The sequence below is a fragment of the Dendrobates tinctorius genome, unplaced genomic scaffold (genome assembly GCF_039654945.1).
Source record: "Dendrobates tinctorius isolate UK_male_01 unplaced genomic scaffold, ASM3965494v1 ptg000196l, whole genome shotgun sequence".
NCBI lineage: Eukaryota > Metazoa > Chordata > Amphibia > Anura > Dendrobatidae > Dendrobates > Dendrobates tinctorius.
Window position 1 is genome coordinate 26,307,194 of NW_027361863.1, and position 23,420 is coordinate 26,330,613.

The following is a 23,420-nucleotide window of genomic DNA, read 5'->3' on the forward strand; positions in this document are numbered from 1 at the left end:
TGTGGTATGGTTCTTCCTCCTTGTTGTCGAGGAGGTAGGTGTCAGGACAGCTATTATCGGCTTTCCTATCTCGCGCTCCTCGCGGTTTTCAGCCGTTACACTACGGCGCGGTATTAATAACACGAGTACTTGGCATGGCTGCCGTTCCCCTCCGCGCTCCTTCTCTTGGTTTATGGCCAACTCCTTCCCCGTGTGAGATAATTGCCTTCTTCTCACCACTCCATACTAATTATCCAAGAAGTGGAGCAGGATCTGCGCTACTTGAGTGTTTGATGCAGAATTCTGGACATAGATTTTATATTTTGGGTGTTGCAATCAGCATAAAACCAGGAGATTATCACAGCGGGGGGTTTGGATCACTGTTAGGTAGTTGTGCTGCTCAAAAATTCTCCTTCTTTATAACATACACTGTGTTATTGGCTGTTAAAGGGAATCTGTCACTAGATTTTTGCCACCTAACCTGGGAATAGCATAATGTACAGGCAGATATCCAGATTCCAGTAATGTGTCACTTACTCGGCTGCTTGCTGTAGTTTTCATAAAATCACTGTTTATCAGCAGGAGATCATCATTAGTGGACAAGTAAACCTGCTTCTAGGTAATCCAGCCACACCCCACGGCTGATTGGCTGATTTTTGCCTATGCACAGAGTACACAAAAAGCTGACAATCAGCTATGTGGGTGGAGTTATACACAGCTCACCAATCAGAGACTAGATCTGAAGCAGAGAAAACGGAGAATGTATCAAAACTACGGCAAGCAGCCCAGTAAGTAACACATCACTGGAATCAGGGTCTCTGCACCTATATTATGGTGCTCTCAGATGTGAGAGGAGCAAAAACCTGGTGACAGATTCTGTTTAAATATTTTCTTGAACTCTGATATCACGAGTACATTACATAAAAGGATAATCATGAGAGAGATAGATGGAGAGATAGATGGATAAATAGATAATAGATAGATGCTAGATAATAGATAGATGATAGATAGATAGATAGATAGATAATAGATAGATGATAGATAATAGATAATAGATAGACAGATAATAGATAGATAATATATTATAGATAACAGATAATAGATAGATAGATAATAGATGATACATAATAGATAGATAATAGACAGATAGATAATAGATGATAGATAATACATAGATAATAGATAGATGATAGATAATAGATAATAGATAGATAGATAATAGATGATAGATACTAGAAAGATAATAGATGATAGATTGATAATAGATAGTGTGACAGAGTCACTGGTGAAGTGATGGAGGGGAGATACGTGTCACGTTGCATGATGGCGTCAATGATGTGAAACCAGATTTGTTTCCTCCAGCACACTATGTGTTGGGGCGGTTTACTGTTATATGATGGGCTGGTGTTAGTGGACATTCATAGAGCGGGAGGGAGAGGGTCCACGTGTCTCCCCTGTCCTTACAGGACCTGTGTGATGTCAGGACCATGTGATCAGTCACATGATGGCGAGTCCCATGGTCCGGCTTTCGATAGCAGAGCTCCAGGGTTAGTCGGGGCTGGAGAGGGAGACTCCCGGACAGTGCTGCCCTCTTGTCTTGCTGTGTTGCCCGGAGGGCCGTATTTATTTTTGAGCTTAAGATCTTGGTTTAGGCTGGACTAATAACCCGAGTGCCTCCTGCAAGGCGCAGAGTTCCACTGACTTCCTCTGTGTGCAGCTGAGTGCGCCGGTCTACCACAATAGATAACAGATCGATCTCCATTTTTATTCTTTATTTTTGAATTTCCGTTAGCATAGAGTGTGCACGTTATAGGAGCAGCAGAGCCAGGCAGAGAAAATCCATCTACTGCGTCTGTAAAAATTCCAAAACTACAAGAATTAGTTTCCATGAAGTCTTTACTTGATGGAGCCTCTCTGTCTGTCCGGCCATCCAGTAACGCTCTTCACCCCCCAATGTGTAACCCATTGCTGTACTTTTCATAAAATACCGCGCTCATGACAACATAACCGCCCCCAGCTCTGGGAGCCACGGCAGAGGGTCGGTGTCGGGCCGCCCTCTTCCATCACGGGTAGACGGCTTCAGGTCCCTCGTCTTCCCGCGGTCAGCCGCCCTCGCCCAGCCTTCCTTTTGTAGTCTATTTCACTTGCCTTTCTGTGAAAGTTTCCTTTAATCTCAGCCTCATAAAATTCAGGAGGAACGAGCGGCACATTTGCATTTGCTTCCGCTGCTGTCCGTGGTGCTGAGCCTCTAATTTCTAGCTGAAAAGGCTTAAAAAGGGTGCAATGCAGAGAAGATTTCAACTTTCAAACTGCGAGAATATTACATTTTATATCAATCCAAGGCAGTAACATTGTCAAAAATGTGGACATCATAAAGGACAAATAGCAGCGGCCAGAACCGAGCCCAGCTAAATATTCAGCTAAGAAAAGATCAAGATCTAAGAAGCCGTACTGTACCCACAACTGTGTATGGCGTGTGTCACAAGCCGCGGAAAGATCCTCCAGAGAAGTAACACACACCGCATTACTGATATTACACTGCACACCAGTCTTGTTCTATACATCAGATACATTTCATATTATACCCCAGAGCTGCACTCACTATTCTGCTGGTGCAGTCACTGGGTACATACATTACTGATCCTGAGTTACCTCCTGTATTATACCCCAGAGCTGCACTCACTATTCTGCTGGTGCAGTCACTGGGTACATACATTACTGATCCTGAGTTACCTCCTGTATTATACCCCAGAGCAGCACTCACTATTCTGCTGGTGCAGTCACTGTGTACATACATTACATTACTGATCCTGAGTTACATCCTGCATTATACCCCAGAGCTGCACTCGCTATTCTGCTGGTGCAGTCACCGTGTACACACATTACATTACTGATCCTGAGTTACATCCTGTATTATACCCCAGAGCTGTACTCGCTATTCTGCTGGTGCAGTCACCGTGTACATACATTACATTACTGATCCTGAGTTACATCCTGCATTATACCCCAGAGCTGCACTCGCTATTCTGCTGGTGCAGTCACCGTGTACACACATTACATTACTGATCCTGAGTTACATCCTGTATTATACCCCAGAGCTGCACTCACTATTCTGCTGGTGCAGTCACCGTGTACATACATTACATTACTGATCCTGAGTTACATCCTGCATTATACCCCAGAGCTGTACTCGCTATTCTGCTGGTGCAGTCACCGTGTACATACATTACATTACTGATCCTGAGTTACATCCTGCATTATACCCCAGAGCTGCACTCGCTATTCTGCTGGTGCAGTCACCGTGTACACACATTACATTACTGATCCTGAGTTACATCCTGTATTATACCCCAGAGCTGCACTCACTATTCTGCTGGTGCAGTCACTGTGTACATACATTACATTACTGATACTGAGTTACCTCCTGTATTATACCTCAGAGCTGCACTCACTATTCTGCTGATGCAGTCACGGTGTACATACATTACATTACTGATCCTGAGTTACATCCTGTATTATACCCCAGAGCTGCACTCACTATTCTGCTGGTGCAGTCACTGTGTACATACATTACATTACTGATACTGAGTTACCTCCTGTATTATACCTCAGAGCTGCACTCACTATTCTGCTGATGCAGTCACGGTGTACATACATTACATTACTGATCCCGAGTTACCTCCTGTATTATACTCCAGAGCTGCACTCACTATTCTGCTGGTGCAGTCACTGTGTACATACATTACATTACTGATCCTGAGTTACATCCTGTATTATACTCCAGAGCTGCACTCACTATTCTGCTGGTGCAGTCACTGGGTACATACATTACATTACTGATCCTGAGTTACATCCTGTATTATACTCCAGAGCTGCACTCACTATTCTGCTAGTGCAGTCACTGTGTACATACATTACATTACTGATCCTGAGTTACATCCTGTATTATACTCCAGAGCTGCACTCACTATTCTGCTGGTGCAGTCACTGGGTACATACATTACATTACTGATACTGAGTTACCTCCTGTATTATACTCCAGAGCTGCACTCACTATTCTGCTAGTGCAGTCACTGTGTACATACATTACATTACTGATCCTGAGTTACATCCTGTATTATACTCCAGAGCTGCACTCACTATTCTGCTGGTGCAGTCACTGTGTACATACATTACATTACTGATCCTGAGTTACATCCTGTATTATACTCCAGAGCTGCACTCACTATTCTGCTGGTGCAGTCACTGTGTACATACATTACATTACTGATCCTGAGTTACATCCTGTATTATACTGCAGAGCTGCACTCACTATTCTGCTGGTGCAGTCACTGTGTACATACATTACATTACTGATCCTGAGTTACATCCTGTATTATACTGCAGAGCTGCACTCACTATTCTGCTGGTGCAGTCACGGTGTACATACATTACATTACTGATCCTGAGTTACATCCTGTATTATACTGCAGAGCTGCACTCACTATTCTGCTGGTGCAGTCACTGTGTACATACATTACATTACTGATCCTGAGTTACATCCTGTATTATACTGCAGAGCTGCACTCACTATTCTGCTGGTGCAGTCACTGGGTACATACATTACATTACTGATCCTGAGTTACATCCTGTATTATACTCCAGAGCTGCACTCACTATTCTGCTAGTGCAGTCACTGTGTACATACATTACATTACTGATCCTGAGTTACATCCTGTATTATACTCCAGAGCTGCACTCACTATTCTGCTGGTGCAGTCACTGGGTACATACATTACATTACTGATACTGAGTTACCTCCTGTATTATACTCCAGAGCTGCACTCACTATTCTGCTAGTGCAGTCACTGTGTACATACATTACATTACTGATCCTGAGTTACATCCTGTATTATACTCCAGAGCTGCACTCACTATTCTGCTGGTGCAGTCACTGTGTACATACATTACATTACTGATCCTGAGTTACATCCTGTATTATACTCCAGAGCTGCACTCACTATTCTGCTGGTGCAGTCACTGTGTACATACATTACATTACTGATCCTGAGTTACATCCTGTATTATACTGCAGAGCTGCACTCACTATTCTGCTGGTGCAGTCACTGTGTACATACATTACATTACTGATCCTGAGTTACCTCCTGTAGCTCTTTTTTATTATAAAAGTATCAAAAACACTTAACAGACTACATAATACAAAACACAATACACAGCAGACAAACAATGCTCCCGACAAATATTTGTGCAAACCCCGCAATTTTACCTGATCCCCCAGGCTTTCCAGCCTAGAGGGCCCCAGCAGAATCCCTCCACCCGTATACAACTTAAAATAAAGAAACCTCAATATAACACATTCATCCCCTACGCACACCCTTTCACACTCCATTCGCACTATGCACCCATACCTATATACAAGTAATAAAGAAAAAAGAACCATATTCTGGCCCTTCTGCCTTAAAAAAAACCATAGCCACTTATACTGGCAAAACCCCAGCACCAGCCTAACACCTCTACGAAAAAAAATTTTTTTTTAAATTTTAATTTTTTTTTTTAATTTATTTATCATCCCCCCACCGCACCCAAGGTCCAAAAGTCCATGGCCCATTACACGAAACACACAAGGTCCATCAATGTTCATGGCCTATCACATCTATCTCTTGGCAACAACAGTTTATGCTCCAAGAGGAAAACCCTCACCCGGCTCCACCCAAAACCTATGCTATTTACCACGTGGTCCATTCTTCTTTTCCGTTCCACGATTTGTCCATCCACTTTCCCTTCGGATAAAGGTCCTCTTTTCCCATTCTCACCCACCATTCACCCCCCTCCCAACCACACTACACCCTCCCATGCACTCCTAACTAAAACAAAAGAAAGTATGTACATATGCATAATGCACAAGAATAATACAAATATACAATATATAGTATCTACATATACACCACATAACATTATTACCATATTTGTTTTGGCTTGCCACCACAAACTTTCCTTTGCAGACCCAAGATCAGTGCCTGCATGCCCAATATCCATTTTGCCTTTATCTCAAAACAAAAATCTAGGCGTGCCATGCAGTAGCCCACCACCAGGAAATGGGAGTTCGAAAGGCCCCGTCCCTCACTAACTCATTCACCCTGTCCCTTAAAACTAAGACTGTCCCTACCTCTGTCCCTAAAGAAAATCTGTCCCTGTCTGTCCCTTCCTGTCCCTACTCTACCTAACTTATCATAACTAACTCTCTATCTGTCCCTCAGTGCCTGTCCCTCCCTGTCCCTATCTGCCCCTACTTCTGTCCCTAACACACCCAGTGAAACTTATGCTATCCCTACCCTCATTCACACGGAGCTAGCTCTCCCTTGAATGCGTTTTTAAAAGGAGAGGCCCCTCCAAAGCCAAGAGGCCTTCCTCACACCCAACCTTTCGAACTCCAAGGAACGGACCTTCACCAGGTCACCCAAGATGTTTCCTACCACCTCATCCCTTGGGAGGGTTTTTTTCTGTGTCGAAACTAGGCACCGTGCATTCCAAGTGTAGAACCTAACCACTACACTGACTAGGAATAAAGTGCACGGGTCCCGGCCACCCAGGTATCTGAACACTCCATAAGCCCACTCAGCGTAGGAGAGGGACGCCAGCCGCGGCCAACGTATGGAAGCACCCACCCTGTTGTACACCTCTGCATTTAAGGGACACTGAAGCAGGAAGTGCTCCATGCTTTCCAGCACGTTGCCACACTCCTCACGGGGACAACCCCGATCATCGGATTTCCTGCACTTCAAGTTATCCTTTACATACAGCCTCCCGTGGAAGCAACGCCAGGTCAAGTCCCAAAACTTCATGGGGATCCGCTTAGAATTTAAAAGCCCCAGCCCGATCTCCAGATCCCGGCCTGGGCAATCCCTAAGGGCCAGGGGCTTCTGGAAATGGGTCAACAGGACCCTCCTGTCAAGGCATTGCCTCGACATGGTCCTGATTTCCCACATTCCCAGACCCCACCGGCGGATCACCTTCAGAACTGGGGTAGCGTAAGCCGGGAGATGCCCATGAGGTGTGCGAAGGTCCTTCACCTGCCCTCCTGTCTCCCATTCCTGGAAGAAAGGCCAAAGCCAACCCTTGCAGGAGACTACCCATGGAGGAGCCCTCTCTAGCCAGAGGTTGGAGATGTTAGTCTTAAGAAAGGTGTTTACTAGAAACACCACCGGGTTGACCATACCCAACCCGCCTAGTCTCCTCGTACGGTATGTAACCTCCCTCTTGATTAGATTAAGCCTATTCCCCCATAACAATTGGAAGAACAGGCTATAGACCCGTGTCCAGAGAGGTTCCGGCAAGATGCACACACTGCCCAGGTATATTAATAAAGGTAGCAGAAAGCCTTTAGCCAGGGCAACCCTTTCCCTCAGGGTTAAAGACCAACCCTTCCATTGGTCCACCTTTTGGGCGGCGATCTTAAGTCTGCCCTCCCAATTTTGCTGGGGGTAATCCCCGGGGCCAAATTTGATGCCTAGAATTTTGGCGGTGGCCTGGGGCCCTGGAAGGGTGTCCGGGAGATCAAACCTGGGATCTCCCCCTCCCAGCCAGAGACTTTCACACTTATCCCGGTTGATCATCGACCCGGATGCCTCCGAGTAGCGCACTACCTCCGACATGACCCAATCCGCCTCCCCTCTCGAGGACACGAAAAGGGAAACATCATCGGCGTACGCCACCACCCTCAGAGAGGACCCAGAGCCCGACTGGTCCATCCCGACTCCCGCCAACGGTCCACGATCTACCCTCCTTAGGAAGGGATCGATCGCGAACACGTATAAAAGCGGGCTCAGCGGACAGCCCTGACGGACCCCAGAACCCACCTCAAAAGGGCGACCTGACCAACCGATCACCAGTGGAAAAGTCTCAGCCCCTTGGTACAAGATCTCTAACCATTTTACAAACCTCCCAGGCAGACCATACCTCAAAAGGACGGACCAGAGGTACTCGTGGTTGACCCGGTCAAAGGCTTTCGCTTGATCTAATGACAGCAAGTACCCCTTCCAGTGACCTGCCCTACCCTGCTCCACTGCCTCTCGGACACTGAGCACAGCACTAAAAGTACTGCGACCTGGAACAGAGCAATGCTGGGCCCCTGAAAGGAGCCGGGGTGCAAACTTCACCAGCCGATTAAACAGCACCTTGGCCAGAACCTTCCGGTCCGTATCGAGAAGCGCTATGGGACGCCAATTCTCGATACGGGACGGATCCTTACCCTTTGACAGAATAATGAGAGCTGACTTCCTCATTGAGTCGGGAAGAGTGCCTGAGGAGAGACACTCATTAAATACCCCTGTCAAGAGGGGGACCAAGGAGTCCCTAAAAGTCTTATAGAACTCGGATGTTAAGCCATCCGGACCTGGCGATTTCTTGGGCCGAAGCCCATCAATGGCCAGTCTCACTTCCTCTTGCCTGGTTTCTTCTGCCAAAACACCAAGAGAGGGATCACCCCCTGGCTCAGGGACGGTTTCAGCCAGGAAAGCCGACATCCCGTCCCGATCCAGATCTTTCTTCTCCAAGAGGTGTGAGTAGAAGGATCTGACCACCTCCAGGATCCCTGATTTGGATCTGTTCAGGGACCCCGTACTGTCGATCAGTCCTGTTACCATCTTACAATTCACTGACATCTTACAGTTTCTGTAAGGGTCGGGCGAGCGGTACTTCCCGAAGTCCCTCTCAAAAACCAAAGAAGTGTGTCTATCATACTGACACCTCTTGAGTAAAGATTTCACTCTGGAGATTTCCTCACGGTCACCTCCAGTCGAGACAAGCTGCTCGGGTTTCCTCCCCAGGGCCTGGTACAAGCGGTGCCTGTTCAGACTTCTGAGGTTCGAGAGCTGACGGAAGAACCCCACCACCCGCTTTTTGAAGATCTCCCACCACTCTGACTTACTACTACAGAGATCCAACAGCGGTACCTGGCTCTGAAGAAAATCCTCGAAGGATTGTCTCACCTCCGCTTCTTCCAGCAGGGACGAATTGAGCTTCCACAGCCCTCTTCCCATCCAAGGAGTCTCTGCAACATTCAGAGAAAAGAAAATTAGACAGTGATCGGAGAACTCCACCTCAACGGCGGACACAGCAGAAAAGATGGCGTCCTCCTTCAAAAAAAACCTGTCTATTCTAGACCTACTGCTACCCCTATGGTAGGTGAAACCCCCATGACCTGGGGTGTGCCGGATGTGGACATCCACCAGGCGAGCTTCACTGGCTATGCTATTCAACGCAACGCTATCATAAGCCAGGCGATCTCCGGGACCCCCCCGGTCACGGGACCTCGTAATGGTGTTGAAGTCCCCACCGAAGACCACCTGCCGGCTCGTAAAAAGAAAGGGCTTGATCCTCAGGAAGAGACATTTGCGGTCCCACTTGGACTGTGGGCCGTAGATGTTGATGAGCCGGAGCTCTTGTCCCCTCATGAAGACATCTAGGATCAGGCACCTCCCCATTTCCAACTCAGTAACCCGTCGGCATTCAACAGCTGCAGTCTTAAAAAGGACTGCCACCCCGCTATACGGCTCGGCCGCAAGAGACCAGTATGAGGGCCTGCACCTCCACTCCCTCCGTGCTTTATAGATGGCCCCCATGTCTGTTAGTCTGGTCTCTTGCAAGAATAAAATTTCTGCCTCAATTCGGGAGAAAAAATCAAAGGCCGTGAAGCGAGCCGCATCTGACTTTATGCTGGCGACATTAATAGATGCCAGCGTCAACGGGGTGAGTTCCGCCATCATGGGTGATCAAGTTGGATGGCCAACTTCTTACCACTGCTATCACCTCCACCTGGGGAGGGGTCGGACACCTTCCTTTTCAGGGAAGCTCCCGTTGTGTCCATCCCACCCCCCCGGTGTCCTCGCCCCCGGGTTCCAGGTCTGTCCCCCCCCCCCAGGAAGAACCCTGCCCCCTGAGGGACGGACCCCACCATCCCCCGAAGGACCCTCCGGTGGTACCCCCGGCCCAGCATCCTCGTTTTGCGGCCCATCATCCGAGCCTCCGAGGACGCTGAATTGGTTGGAGAGATCAATCAGAGGGGGGTCAGCGGTCCCTTCCGCGTGCCCCCTGGTGGTCGGGGGTGGGGGAGATTTTGAAGGCTTGCCAGCCTTCTTCCCCCCCGATTTGTTACGATTGGCACGTTTGCTTTTGCCACCCGCTGCTGTAGGCTGCTCCTGGACCTCCTCAACACTTTCATACTGTGAGGACCCGTCCGAGTCAGCCGCTTTATCCTCCCTCTCCATCCTCCTTATCTCCTCTCTCACCACACTCTCCCTCAGGACCTCAGAGGCTTTTGCCACGGGCCTAGAGGGAGGAGCAGGCATCGACCCGGTTGCCCGAGACTTCACCTGCCCCCCACCCCCATGGCGTTTTTCTTGCCTCTGCACATACGCGGGGCCCCTCACCTTGGCATTGCCCTTCCTCACCGGTCCCTCAGCCCCTTCCCCTCCGCCACCACCTGCCACAGCTGCATGAGTGCCGCCAGAGGTTTCTCCCTCACGGACTCCTCCTGCCGCGCCTGCAGCGGCATTAGAAAAGGAGCGAGGGCAGCGGCTGAGTGACACCGAATGTCTTTACACGAGGCGGCCAGATGTCCTACCCCACCACACAAGGCACATTTCTGTACCTTGCAGCTAGCACTGAAGTGAGTGGGGTCGCCGCACTTGTGGCAGACCTTCGGTTGCCCCTGGTAGAAGACCAGGATCCTGTCCCTTCCCAGGAACGCCGAGGAAGGGATGTGGGTGACCGTGTCGCCGGAAACCTTCAGTTTAACCATGAAGGTCCAGCCCCCCGACCAGATGCCGAACTCGTCCCTGTTCTTTTTGGGGACCTCGGTGACTTCCCCGTAATGGGAAAGCCACGTCATAATGTCCACGCCGGCAAGTGACTCATTACAAGTGACCACGGTCACTCGCTTGACGGAATTTTGGCGAGACACCGCTTGCGCAACGAAGTCTCGCCATCCGGGCTCTTCCCGCACCAGCTCATAGTTAGACCAGAAGAGCTCAAGCCCCTCTGGCCGCACAAAGCTGACGTTGAAGAAGCGGGACGCCGAAGGATGTATCAGGGCAAAGATGTCATTTGCCCCGAAGCCCATCTTAAGGAGGAGCTCCACCACCTTGCTCCTAGGTGGACAAGCTTCACTGCCCCCCCACCTAAGACGGACCACATTCCTCCTTTGCGGCCCCTGCCCGGCTGTGGGGAGAGACCAAACAGTCCCTCCCTCCCTTTGGTTTTGGAAGGCAGCAAGGCCATGTCTCTCTATCCAGAAAGACAAGTCCACTGTCCTCCCCTCTACCACTATCGACCTTTCTCCTTTTTTGAGGGCCTGCAGGAAACGGTGGTGCAAAGCGCCGTCCCTGGAGCCTGGAGGCGAGGAGACCCCCCCAGGACCACCCCGAGGACCACCCCGACCCCCAGCCGCTGCCCCCGCATAACTATGTTGGGGTCTTGCGGCCAGGGGGGCAGACGGGCCAGCCCTCCCACCACCACTCATGCTTGCACCCTCATTTATCCATCCACTCACTCTCCCATACACTCTTTTATTATTGGCATTCACTCCAGCACTTTCAGACCCATTCACACCCGCACTCACTCCCTCATCCATGTCACTCATATCTCCATTCACCTCTGCATACATCTCTTCAAAAATATCCACGCCACTCTCATACTCACTATCACTCACACAAATGGTGCTTGCATTATTTACAGCATTACTTTTTTCCCCGCAGTTCTTCCTCCCACCTGCTGGGGGCCCTCTCTGGCTGCCCGGTGCTCCTGGTCTGGCCTGGACAGAACTGCTGGCCAGGAGTGCTGCTGCTCCTTTAAGGGCCTGCATGTTAGCCTGCATGTTACTCTGACTGGGCCTGGGAGCAGCAGCTCCTGGTTTCCCCAGCTCATTTTTTTTTCTTTTGTCCAAAGCACCACAGTCGTCCTTTCCTGTCTGTACTCTCTGGGCAGGGACGGCCACTGGCACCGCTCCCTGCCCTGCATCTCCTCTCTCCGCCCCCGCCACTGGCATCCCAGGAAGAGCCGGAGCCCCCGCACCCCCAGATGACGATAGGTGGGCCGGGGACCCCGACAACTCCCCACCAGTTTCTGGGGGCCGTGCTACATTGCTGGGAAGGGTGGGTGGGACAGAGGGCAGCGGGCCCGCTGTGGCCACGCCCCCCGCCGGTCGCAGTCACTCCAGGCCGGGCAGTGACCCCTTGCGAGACCACGCCCCCCCGGGTGAGGCGGGCACAGCGACCGCCGAGGCCATGCCCCCCCGCCAGCCACAGCCACCACGGGCAGAGCAGTGGCCCCTTGCGAGGCCACGCCCCCCTGGGTGATGCGGACGTAGCGGGCAGGACCATGGCCGAGGAGGATATGCCCCCCCGCATGCCGCAGCCTTTGCAGGCCGGGCAACACTCGGGGAGGCCTCGCCCCCCTCACGGACCACCGCCGCCACCCTGTGCCCACCGCTCGACACGGGCAAAGCCGGCCACTCCCCCTCATCACCCAATGGCGGCAGAGCCCCCCGCACGGAACCCTTTTTGGGTCGACGTGCCGGAAACCCCGCTCTCACCACGGGCGCCGATAGGGGAGCTACCAGCACCTTGCACCGCTTGAGCTGCGATTTAATTGCTGGATCGCCCTTTCTTGGCTTCTGGACCCCCACCAGCGATCCAGACCTAACGGATCCGTACGTAGGGGGCCCAGAAGCCCCAGCACTCGCCGCCGGAGGTGCGGCCCTGGCTGTACCAACTTTACCTGGTGCCAGGCCAGCCCCCCCTGCCACTGAGGGCTGAGCCTGGACACCACCACCAACACCACAACCAGCACCGACCTCCATGTCACTGCCCTGGTCTGAACTGTCACCAGATGCGACAGTCAGGTCACAAAAGTCATCTCTCTCCCCGCTCCCTCGCTGCGGACCCACCACAGGGCCCGAGCCGGGGTGGGTAGCGGGTTCCACACAGCGGGACAGAGGGGCCCCAGGAAGAGGAGCAAAAACCAGTTGTTCCTCCATGCCTTCAGAGGCCTTACTCCTGCGCCTCCTGTTTCTCCTCCTCCCGGTTGCCTCATCCTCCGGGCAGACTTCATACCCAAACAGCGTGCCAAACCGTGCTGGGGATTCCGTCTGCCGTACTTGTTTAAGGATGAGGCAGCCCCCCTCAGAACTACTCCCGCTCCCTCCATCCTCCCCCTCGCTCCCACTTTCCTCCGCGTTACTGGAGTCCAGCGGGAGGGCCACCTGCTCGGGGGCTATCCCACTGCATGTTACCTGGCTCACGCTGGTGTCCGCCAGGTCTTCAGGTGGAGGTGGCCCGGGTGTGGTGTGGGCGCCATCTTGCTCTTCACCTCCTCGCTTTCCTCCACCTGGATGGGGACTCCTGACCCCCCAGGAGACCCACCGGCCATGGCCCTGAACCGGTCCTCGTTTTGAAGCTTTTCCTGGAAGGGGCTGCTGCCGGCCATGATGGTACTTCGCCGGTCCTCCAGGGCCCGAATCTCCCCTTTCAGCCGCTTGACTGTGGCGGTGACCTCCGCTCTCTTTGAGGCAGGGAGCCTGTTTTTACTGATGACCCGGGCTCCCTCCAACTCCCCCCGGAGTCTCCTGAGCTGCTTGCCGGCCTCCTCGTACTCGGAGAGGTGGGCATGAATGCGGGAGGCGTAGGTGGTAGCCGGCTCTCCCGCAACCTTGGAGCCCCAGATGTTAAGGGGGGGCCCCGCCTCACCTCTGTTGGCTGCTGCACCTCCGGGGGAAGGGCCTGCCACAGCTTTCACTTCAGGAGTCCCGGACCCTGGAGCCTTGCGGCCCCCTGGGGTCCGCTTTTTCCCCATCCCTGGGACTGGCTGGCTGTGCCTTGGGCCTCCTGGTGGTGGATGAGGCCCCCCCACCCACCCCCAGCTGGCTTGCCGGGGGGTGGGAGCCAGGGGCAGGAAAAACCTCCCTTCCCAGGAGCTTAGCAGAAACCCTAGCCTGCAGAGTTCAGCCCAGACGCTCCTCCTCTTCCTGGGCGTGCCCAGAGCTGCACTCACTATTCTGCTGGTGCAGTCACTGTATACGTACATTACATTACTGATCCTGAGTTACATCCTGTATTATACCCCAGAGCTGCACTCACTATTCTGCTGGTCTAGTCACTGTGTACATACATTACATTACTGATCAGAGTTACATCCTGTATTATACCCCAGAGCTTAACTCACTATTCTGCTGGAGCAGTCACTGTGTATATACATTACATTACTGATTCTGAGTTACATCCTGTATTATACCCCAGAGCTGCACTCACTATTCTGTTGGTGCAGTCACTGTGTACATACATTACATTACTGATCCTGAGTTACATCCTGTATTATACTCCAGAGCTGCACTCACTATTCTGCTGGTGCAGTCACTGTGTACAAACATTACATTACTGATCCTGAGTTACATCCTGTATTATACTCCAGAGCTGCACTCACTATTCTGCTTGTGCAGTCACTGTGTACATACATTACATTTCTGATCGTGAGTTGCATCCTGTATTATACTCCAGAGCTGCACTTACTATTCTGCTGGTGCAGTCACTGTGTGCATACATTACATTACTGATCCTGAGTTGCATCCTGTATTATACTCCAGAGCTGCACTCACTATTCTGCTGGTGCAGTCACTGTGTGCATACATTACATTACTGATCCTGAGTTACATCCTGTATTATACTCCAGAGCTGCACTCACTATTCTGCTGGTGCAGTCACTGTGTACATACATTACATTACTGATTCTGAGTTACATCCTGTATTATACTCCAGAGCTGCACTCACTATTCTGCTGGTGCAGTCCATTACATTACTGATTCTGAGTTACATCCTGTATTATACTCCAGAGCTGCACTCACTGTTCTGCTGGTACAGTCACTGTGTACATACATTACATTACTGATCCTGAGTTACAGCCTGTATTATACTCCAGAGCTGCACTCACTATTCTGCTGGTGCAGTCACTGTGTACATACATTACATTACTGATCCTGAGTTACCTCCTGTATTATACTCCAGAGCTGCACTCACTATTCTGCTGGTGCAGTCACCGTGTATATACATTACATTACTGATCCTGAGTTACATCCTGTATTATACTCCAGAGCTGCAATCACTATTCTGCTGGTGCAGTCACTGTGTACATACATTACTGATCCTGAGTTACATCCTGTATTATACCCCAGAGCTGCACTCACTATTCTGCTGGTGCAGTCACTGTGTACATACATTACATTACTGATCCTGAGTTACCTCCTGTATTATACCCCAGAGCTGCACTCACTATTCTGCTGGTGCAGTCACTGTGTACATACATTACATTACTGATCCTGAGTTACCTCCTGTATTATACCCCAGAGCTGCACTCACTATTCTGATGGTGGAGTGATAACAAACCTCCGGTAGTATTGTGGACACTTAATTTCGCAGCTCTGATTTATATTGCATAGCTATTGAATACCTAATCCAGTTTTTTACCATGTAGTCAGTCTCTTGTCTTACAGGATGGATGTGCCCTTCAGACATGTTTGTATTGTTTATTCATTTACTCTTTACTATTAACAATGTAAATTTATCTAGATCTGAATTAGGAACAGATCTGGACAATCCATAGTCACAGTGTATATGTCTGTACAGATACTTTTTCTTGGACTTTTTTTGTTACTCTGTACATTTATATAATGCAGGAGATGTTGGTATAGGAGACATCATATCATTTATGATGCTTACATGGATACATTCATGTATTTATAAGATCTAATGTGATTCCACGTGATCCAGTCTGATCCCCGGCTCGTCATGTGGGGTCTTCTTTCCTGGGGACCAGCGTGGTAGGCACATTTTTGACCTATATGAACAGAGCCTTATCCATATTGTGCTTTATTATCTGCTTTCCCTCCTGATCATTTTATTATTAACGTTCCCCTTATACTGCTGTGAAATTGCTTTCTAGCTTAAAATCCAATCTTCGTCTTCTACAAAAAAACAGGTATTTCAGCTCCAAGTATTGAAAGGGAATGTGGAATGAACCTTTATTAAGCCCTTTCATGTAGACGGCGCCGGCTCTTCCCGCTGCTGATTCTGTTTAATGTGATTCATTCATTAATTCAGGATCAGCAGTGACTGCTGGAATTATGACCATCGGCCCCGGTTAGGAATTCCTCTCCTTCTTCAGACGCGCCCAGCAGTGGAGGGCTGGGGAGGACCGATTGCCCGCACATCTCAGGGTTAGTTACAGAAGACAGGGATACGACAGAAGGAATAAGTAATAGAGATGACACAATGTCTCAGAGCGGAAGGAAGGGTTATACAGAGTGCTCGGTCATTCAGACAGGCAAGACTGGTCACTTGGGTTCCCGTACAGCCAGTTTGGACTAGCTACTTATTTACCTATGGGCTGTGTTTCCAACTTGCCCTCTAACAGCTGCTCAGGGCCCATCGGCTGAGAGTGAGGGACATTAGGTGACAAGCTCTCGTTTTGACTGCCTGGACTGACCATCTCTCGCTCTTTCTCATTCTGCATCTGTGCATATACATTAATTCCAGGAATTTTCCTAAAAACATTAACAGAGACGTCATTGCTTTTTGAGCGGCCATTGTTGCAAACGCCACTGACGAGGAACAGGACTTGGGGTTACCTTTTAAATTTATAGATGACGAAGACAGCCAGTCCGACAAAGACCACCGATAAGAGCATCAGCATGGCCGAGCCGCTGTGACTCGGAGTCAGGTCCACCAAGGGGGCTGGAATGATCAAAGGAGCAGAGATTATCTATCTAGTGAGTGCAACACATAACTAAGAAATATCACAAATTGTCCACAATGTGTTGTGGTTCCCAAAACCATCAGATCACAAAAGCTCAGATCCAAGACGTTCAGCCATCAAGTGTCCCCAAGTAAGTCATTATTTGAGGTTCTCCCATAGAGAGGACACCAGGGACACCTAAATAACAGCTGTGCTTTACTAGGAGAACCTTGGAAACATGACCTTTTGGGGACTGGATGGAAGACAACCAATCTAGAAGATTTTGTTTGGTCTCCTCCAGGTCATTGGATTCTCTGATGACGCTTTATCACCTCGTTTACTAATGATAAGATGTCTTCAATGACTATATGGAACTTATATAAGTCACTTTTCCAGGGTTCTATACAAGCATGTTACAGATCTATAGAAAGCAATATTACAGCATCCATAGAGGTCGATGGGTCCATATGGTGTTACCATAATAAGAGATGTACTGCCTTTTGGAGGTTCAAATTGCGCCATTAAAACACTAAAGAACTCGCCTAGATGTAAAAAAAGAAGTGAAAATGTAAAATGTTATTACTACATGGTGAATAAATGATAACTTGCTGATCGATGGGGGTCCAACCACCGGTAGGGTCTCTCACTAATCTCAAGTAGGAGGCTTGGAAATTACCATTAGAATGAAGCGGTGGCCGAGCGTTCACGTCTGCGCTCCATCCATTGTCCATGTGATTGCCGGAGATAGTGGGAAATAAGTGGAGCCATGGCATGGACAATAAGCACTTCAGAGTCTCATCCTCGAGATCAGTTAGACTCCCAGCAATTATCCAGTTAATTATTTATCCTTTGTACAGAAATAACACAGATATAATGGCGTTCTCTGGGAATTTACATTGATGGCTTATATTTTGGATGTAGCATCAATAATTGTCAAAACTCCAACCATTGACAACTACATTGGTAGAGGATTCTCTACATTATTAATATTCAACCAACTGCACCACTGGGGCCTTCTGCAGTTCTCAGCACAGCCGGATGGCCCGGACCACCACTGTCCAGAAAACACATAGATTGGGACAACACTTTTAATCAGGACTGTGGTTATTGGTGACATGCCATGGATGCGATTATTCCATGCTTCACCCATACCATCGGTATGGACAAGCCAGGTCAGACATCTGACAATCAAACATCGGTAGTGTATGGTAGGTCAGGAGAACTCCTTGTAATGTGTAAAATTAGCACAAGTCATCAGTTTTTGATCATTAAGTGCTCTATCCTCCAGAATCTACACTGAACCTTGCAATGAAGGGGGCATAGTCCTTAGTAAGGGACTGTCCATGGTCCTGCTGCCTCAGTAGTGGTGTCGGGGAAAGTGCCCCATTAATAACGCTTAGTGGTGCATGAAGTCATAGGATTGTCTCACCTTCTTTTCTTCAGGTCTCCACCACTCGTGACCAAAGACTTCCTGGTCTGCAGATTACTGCGTTCCTGATGATTGACAGCTCTGATCAGTTGTGTCGCTGGTCCAGGCTGCTAGCGGAGGCAGCATGGCTTGTGCATGTTGGGATAAGCACACAGCCCCTGGAGCCGGTCACTTCTAGGGATCGTTGCCTGCTCCACAGAGGCTCTGCAGCCTCTAAATCAGAGCTAGCTAGAGGAACAAGCTCTTACCTAGATGACCGGCTACTCTGTGACGACAGGGTGGCTGGTAACCGACCGTAGTCAACGAGATGTATACTATGGAATTAAAAATCTTTCCATTCTTGAGAACATCGAAGACTTTTAATAAGAAATAAATTGCTAAATTGATTGTTTTTCCCAGAACCTTGCAATCTTAACCACACAAGAATTCGAGACAAACCCCGTTAATGGTCTGCGAACCCAATTAAAAGTGAAAAACTCACCTGAATTCTGAAAACCAGTCGCATGAATGTTTTGGAATGTTTTGTCCTCAGTGGAAACTATTGTTAGAAGTGAGTATGATGAAGAGGAGTTCATTAATTAAGCTTCAGAAGCATTTACCTGCCGACTAATAGATCCCACAGTAGCCAGAGGAAAACTCAATTGGCATGTAGAGCACATGTACAAACGGGGCGAGCGGAACATCTGCTCAGCAGCTAATGGGATGCAAAAACACGAATTGCTATTCCCTAGGATCTTATTAAGAAGCGAGCTTGTAGCACACAAGCAGCTACACACGGAGGACCTTCTTATCAGCATCCGTCCTTCTTCAGAGACGACGTCCCTGGGTGATACTCCTCTTATTTGTAGACTCCACCACATCTGTTATACCATCAAGGAGCCCTCCTCTGATCAAAGGAAGCACAACCGTAGTAAATAACGCCGAGGTTTTGACATATCTGACACGTATCAGGATCATATTCTCTTACGGGTGAGGAATCAGATGTTCTCTGCTCACTCCGGTTACGAGGAAAAGTGGATGTAGGTTTTGCTGGTGCCGGAGCCATGGATGGTCGTGCTTTCCAACATGTCCACATTCATAGGTGGGAATCAATGGCTGAGGAACAATATGTGGGTATCCGTAACGGTATCTCAGGGACAGCAGTGTAGTGAGGCGGGTGCACTGTATGGTGGCATCTCTAGCTTCCACATTTGGAGGAACCATGGATGGCACTCTAGTGACCCATTGAGAAGACCTATAGCAGGCACTCTCTCTACTGGGCAACCAATGCTGCCTGCAGATATCTGTGGAGGACAGTGAGTGTCTGAGGCAGAGATACAGTATAGACAGGGCCGTATTTGGTGTTCATACTCTAAGTGGTGATGCCCGCTATTGGCAAGTAAGACTAAAACTGCCCATACACTTTAGTCGTTAAAAGGGTATTGCCATCTCCAGGATCCTATCCCAATATGTAGTAGGTGTAATTCTAATAATATTGGCAAATACCTCCAATTAAAAATGTAGTATAGTTCTTCAGATTAGCCATGCCGCTTACCCCGTGTGCAGGGCATTGCAGTAACTTTGGTATCCATGGTTATGACAACTCATATAGTGACAGTTAGCTGATAGTGGTCGCAACCATGGATACCTAAGCTACTGAAATGCCCTGCACATGGGGTAAGCGACATAGCAAATCAGAAGAACTATACTACATTTCTAATTGGAGATATTTGCCAATATTATTATCATTACACCTACTACATATTGGGATAGGAGATGGACAAACCCCTTTAAGTCCCCCATACACACCAAACTAATGTCGGCCACACTCGCCAACCTAAGGGCGCCTGCAGATGAATGTATGAGAAATCGTCTGTTTCATCCAGAAAACTCGGATGATTTTTTTTCTAATTTTCATCAGATTTTCATCCACATGTTCGTTTTTTACATCCGTGTGCGATCTGTTTTCATACAACTACTTTAGACCTTGTCCCATACATCAAATGCTCACCTGGGGAGCATAACCTAAAATGTAAGGGGCCCCTGACAGATGATTGTCGAGGGAGGTAAGGATCTGGCATGTCTGCCATCAGACTGCTGATGCTTTTGTTGTCTAAGAGATACGCCACCACCAGAGATGTCTGACCGCGGCTCTCTTATAGAGAGAACAGAAGAGGAGCGACCGCTCATGTGCATGGGAGACTTGGGAGACAGCTGCAGGGTGAACCATCATTAATCCGACAGCTTTAGTCTGACATTTGTACTCATACTGTATATGGCCTCGTTCACACAGCTGTTATTTTAGTCTCTTTTTTGTCATTTATGTCATTGTACAACAGGCAGCACACTGATCTTATAATAATCTATTGTCAAGTCTGACAAATTAAGAATCTGAAAAATTAAGGATCAGAACCATCATCAGTACATTACCCCAGTAAGCATCAATAAATTAATATATCACTCCAGTAACCATCAGTACATGAATACATCACTCCAGTAACCATCAGTACATGAATACTTCACCTCAGTACCAATGAGTACATAGTAACATAGTTATTAAGGTTGAAGGAAGACTTTAAGTCCATCTAGTTCAACCCATATCCTATCCTAACTTGCCCTAACATGTTGATCCAGAGGAAGGCAAAAAAACCCCCAAGCTTCACATTGGGGAAAAAAATTCCTTCCCGACTCCACATACGGCAATCAGACTAGCTCCCTGGATCAACGCAATATTAAGGAGACTAGTGTATATACCCTGTAATATTATACTTTTCAAGAAAGGCATCCAGTCCCTTCTTAGATTTTAGTAGGGAATCACTCATTACAACATCATATGGCAGAGAGTTCCATAGTCTCACTGCTCTTACAGTAAAGAATCCGCGTCTGTGAGTATGCTTAAACCTACTTTCCTCCAGAAGTAGAGGATGCCCCCTTGTCCCCGTCACAGGTCTAAGAGTAAAAAGATCATTAGAAAGGTCTTTGTATTGTCCCCACATATATTTATACATTGTAATAAGATCACCCCTAAGCCTTCGAATCTCCAAACTAAATAACCCCAAGTGTAATAACCTGTCTTGGTATTGCAGACCCCCTAGTTCCCTAATAACCTTGGTCGCTCTCCTCTGCACCCGCTTCAGTTCAGCTATGTCTTTCTTATACACCGGAGACCAGAACTGTACACAGTATTCTAAGTGTGGTCGCACTAGTGACTTATATAGAGGTAACATTATGTTCTCCTCATGAGCATCTATGCCTCTTTTAATGCATCCCATTATTTTATTTGCCTTTGCAGCAGCTGCCTGACACTGGCCACTAAATGTGAGTTTGTCGTCCACCCATACACCCAGGTCTTTTTCAGTGACAGTTTTGCCCAGTGTTTTACAATTAAGCTGTAACGTTCAGGAGCAGACAACGTCCAAGAGTGGACCCTCTGGGTCGTGGATATGGAGCCCCTGGGCCGAGCACGCCAGGTGATGACTGACCCCTATACAGGGATCGTTAGGGGCAGAACCGCAGAGGTCAGAACCGCGACAGCCGGTACCAAGAGGGGCGGCTCACAGGAGACACGGATGAGTGTATGGGAACTGGGTACCAGGAACACCAAGAGTGTACACGGAAGTGCGCAAACTACAGATAGTGCGAGACAGGTAGCCGTGAGCACGTATGGCGTATAGCGAGTAATATGTCCGGAGGTAAACGAAGCAGGACGCGTGCCAGGAGCACGACAGAGTACTGAATGGAGCAGCACTCGTGCCAGGAGGAGTTACAGAGCACAGGAACAGAGAGTACCAGGAGGTACAACAGAGCAAGGGACAGAGGACAGGATACTAGAGTGTGCCAAGGTTTATTACAGAGCATGAAGCAACGAGAGAGTTCAGAGCGAGTGCTAGGAGCACAATAGAATACCAGACAGAGCAGAGGACCTGAGAACAGCGCACGGCCCGACTGGGACTATGCAGACCCAGCCAGGAAGCATAACAATAATCAGGCACCTCCCATAGGGGAGGACAGCCTGATATAGCACATGACCATGACAGGTTCCGGGTCAGATCCAAGCCAGAAAGCACATGACCACTACAGCTTCTGGGTCAGGTCCTCCATTACCATAGTGGAGACTGACCAGGAGACAGGACTGACAGGAGCGCGCAAGCGCAAACGTGACATGAGGAGGAGCCCCGAGGACAAGAGCTGCGCGTGCGCACCCGAAGGAGGCCCCAGAGGGACCGCCCTACCGGGGGGAGTGACATCGGGACCGAAGCCCCGCCTCCTGGTGAGCGCGGCATGACAGTACCCCCTCGCCCCCGCTCTCTAGAACTGAAAAATAGCACCTTGACACTAGGAGCGGAATCCAGACACTTCCTAACTGCATGAGGGCCTATCAGATCCAAAGTCTCCCCAAGAGAAAGTTTGGTCTCCTGCCATACCCTGGAGAACTCCACGGACTGAGAGTCGGGGGCAGGTACGCCCAAGACAGGACGAACCGGCAGAGGCACACTGACAGCAGAGGGACAGAGAGTACCAAGAGGTACGACAGAGCAAGGGACAGAGGACAGGATACTAGAGTGTGCCAAGGGGCACTACAGAACATGAAGCAACGAGAGAGTTCAGAGCAAGTGCTAGGAGGACAGTAGAATACCAGACAGAGCAGAGGACCTGAGAACAGCGCATGACCCGACTGGGACTAAGCAGACCCAGCCAGGAAGCAAAACAATAATCAGGCACCTCCCATAGGGAAGGATAGCCTGATATAGCACATGACCATGACAGGTTCCGGGTCAGATCCAAGCCAGAAAGCACATGACCACTACAGCTTCCGGGTCAGGTCCTCCATTGCCATAGAGAAGACGTGACATAGACGTGACATAGAGGAGGAACCCCGAGGGCAAGAGCTGCGCGTGCGCACCTGACGGAGGCCCCGGTGGGACAGCCGTACCGGGGGAGTGACGTCGGGACCGGAGCCCCGCCTCCTGGTGAGCACAGCATGAAATAAGCACATAATTATACATCTTGTTCGTTCTACCCAAGTGCATGACCTTACATTTATCCCCATGAAAGCTCATTTGCCATCAGCCCAAGCTTCTAGTTTACATAAATCCTCCTGTAATATAAAATTGTCCTCCTCTGTATTGATTACCCTGCAGAGTTTAGTGTCATCTGCAAATATTGAAATTCTACTCTCTATGCCCCCTACAAGGTCATTAATAAATATGTTAAAAAGAAGCGGGCCCAAAACTGACCCCTGTGGTACCCCACT

General features: G+C 49.2%; 1 protein-coding gene across 10 annotated transcripts in view; it reads right to left on the bottom strand.

Annotated features, from left to right (window-relative positions):
- Window positions 1-23,420, bottom strand: part of SORCS1 (sortilin related VPS10 domain containing receptor 1) — a 955,194-nt gene that overhangs the window by 13,644 nt on the left and 918,130 nt on the right. For 2 of the 10 annotated variants that reach the window (XM_073553078.1, XM_073553080.1), the window contains exons 25-27: window positions 16,652-16,757; window positions 16,404-16,567; window positions 8,967-9,028 (exon numbers count right to left, since the gene is read on the bottom strand). The exons of 1 other annotated variant lie outside the window; for it this stretch is intronic. In XM_073553078.1, coding sequence (XP_073409179.1) covers window positions 8,967-9,028; window positions 16,404-16,567; window positions 16,652-16,757 — 332 coding nt within the window. Of the gene's footprint in view, window positions 1-8,930; window positions 9,029-16,403; window positions 16,568-16,651; window positions 16,758-23,420 lie in introns of all 10 variants that reach the window. 7 more of the 10 variants (XM_073553082.1, XM_073553084.1, XM_073553085.1 and 4 more) reach the window with 5 other exon arrangements.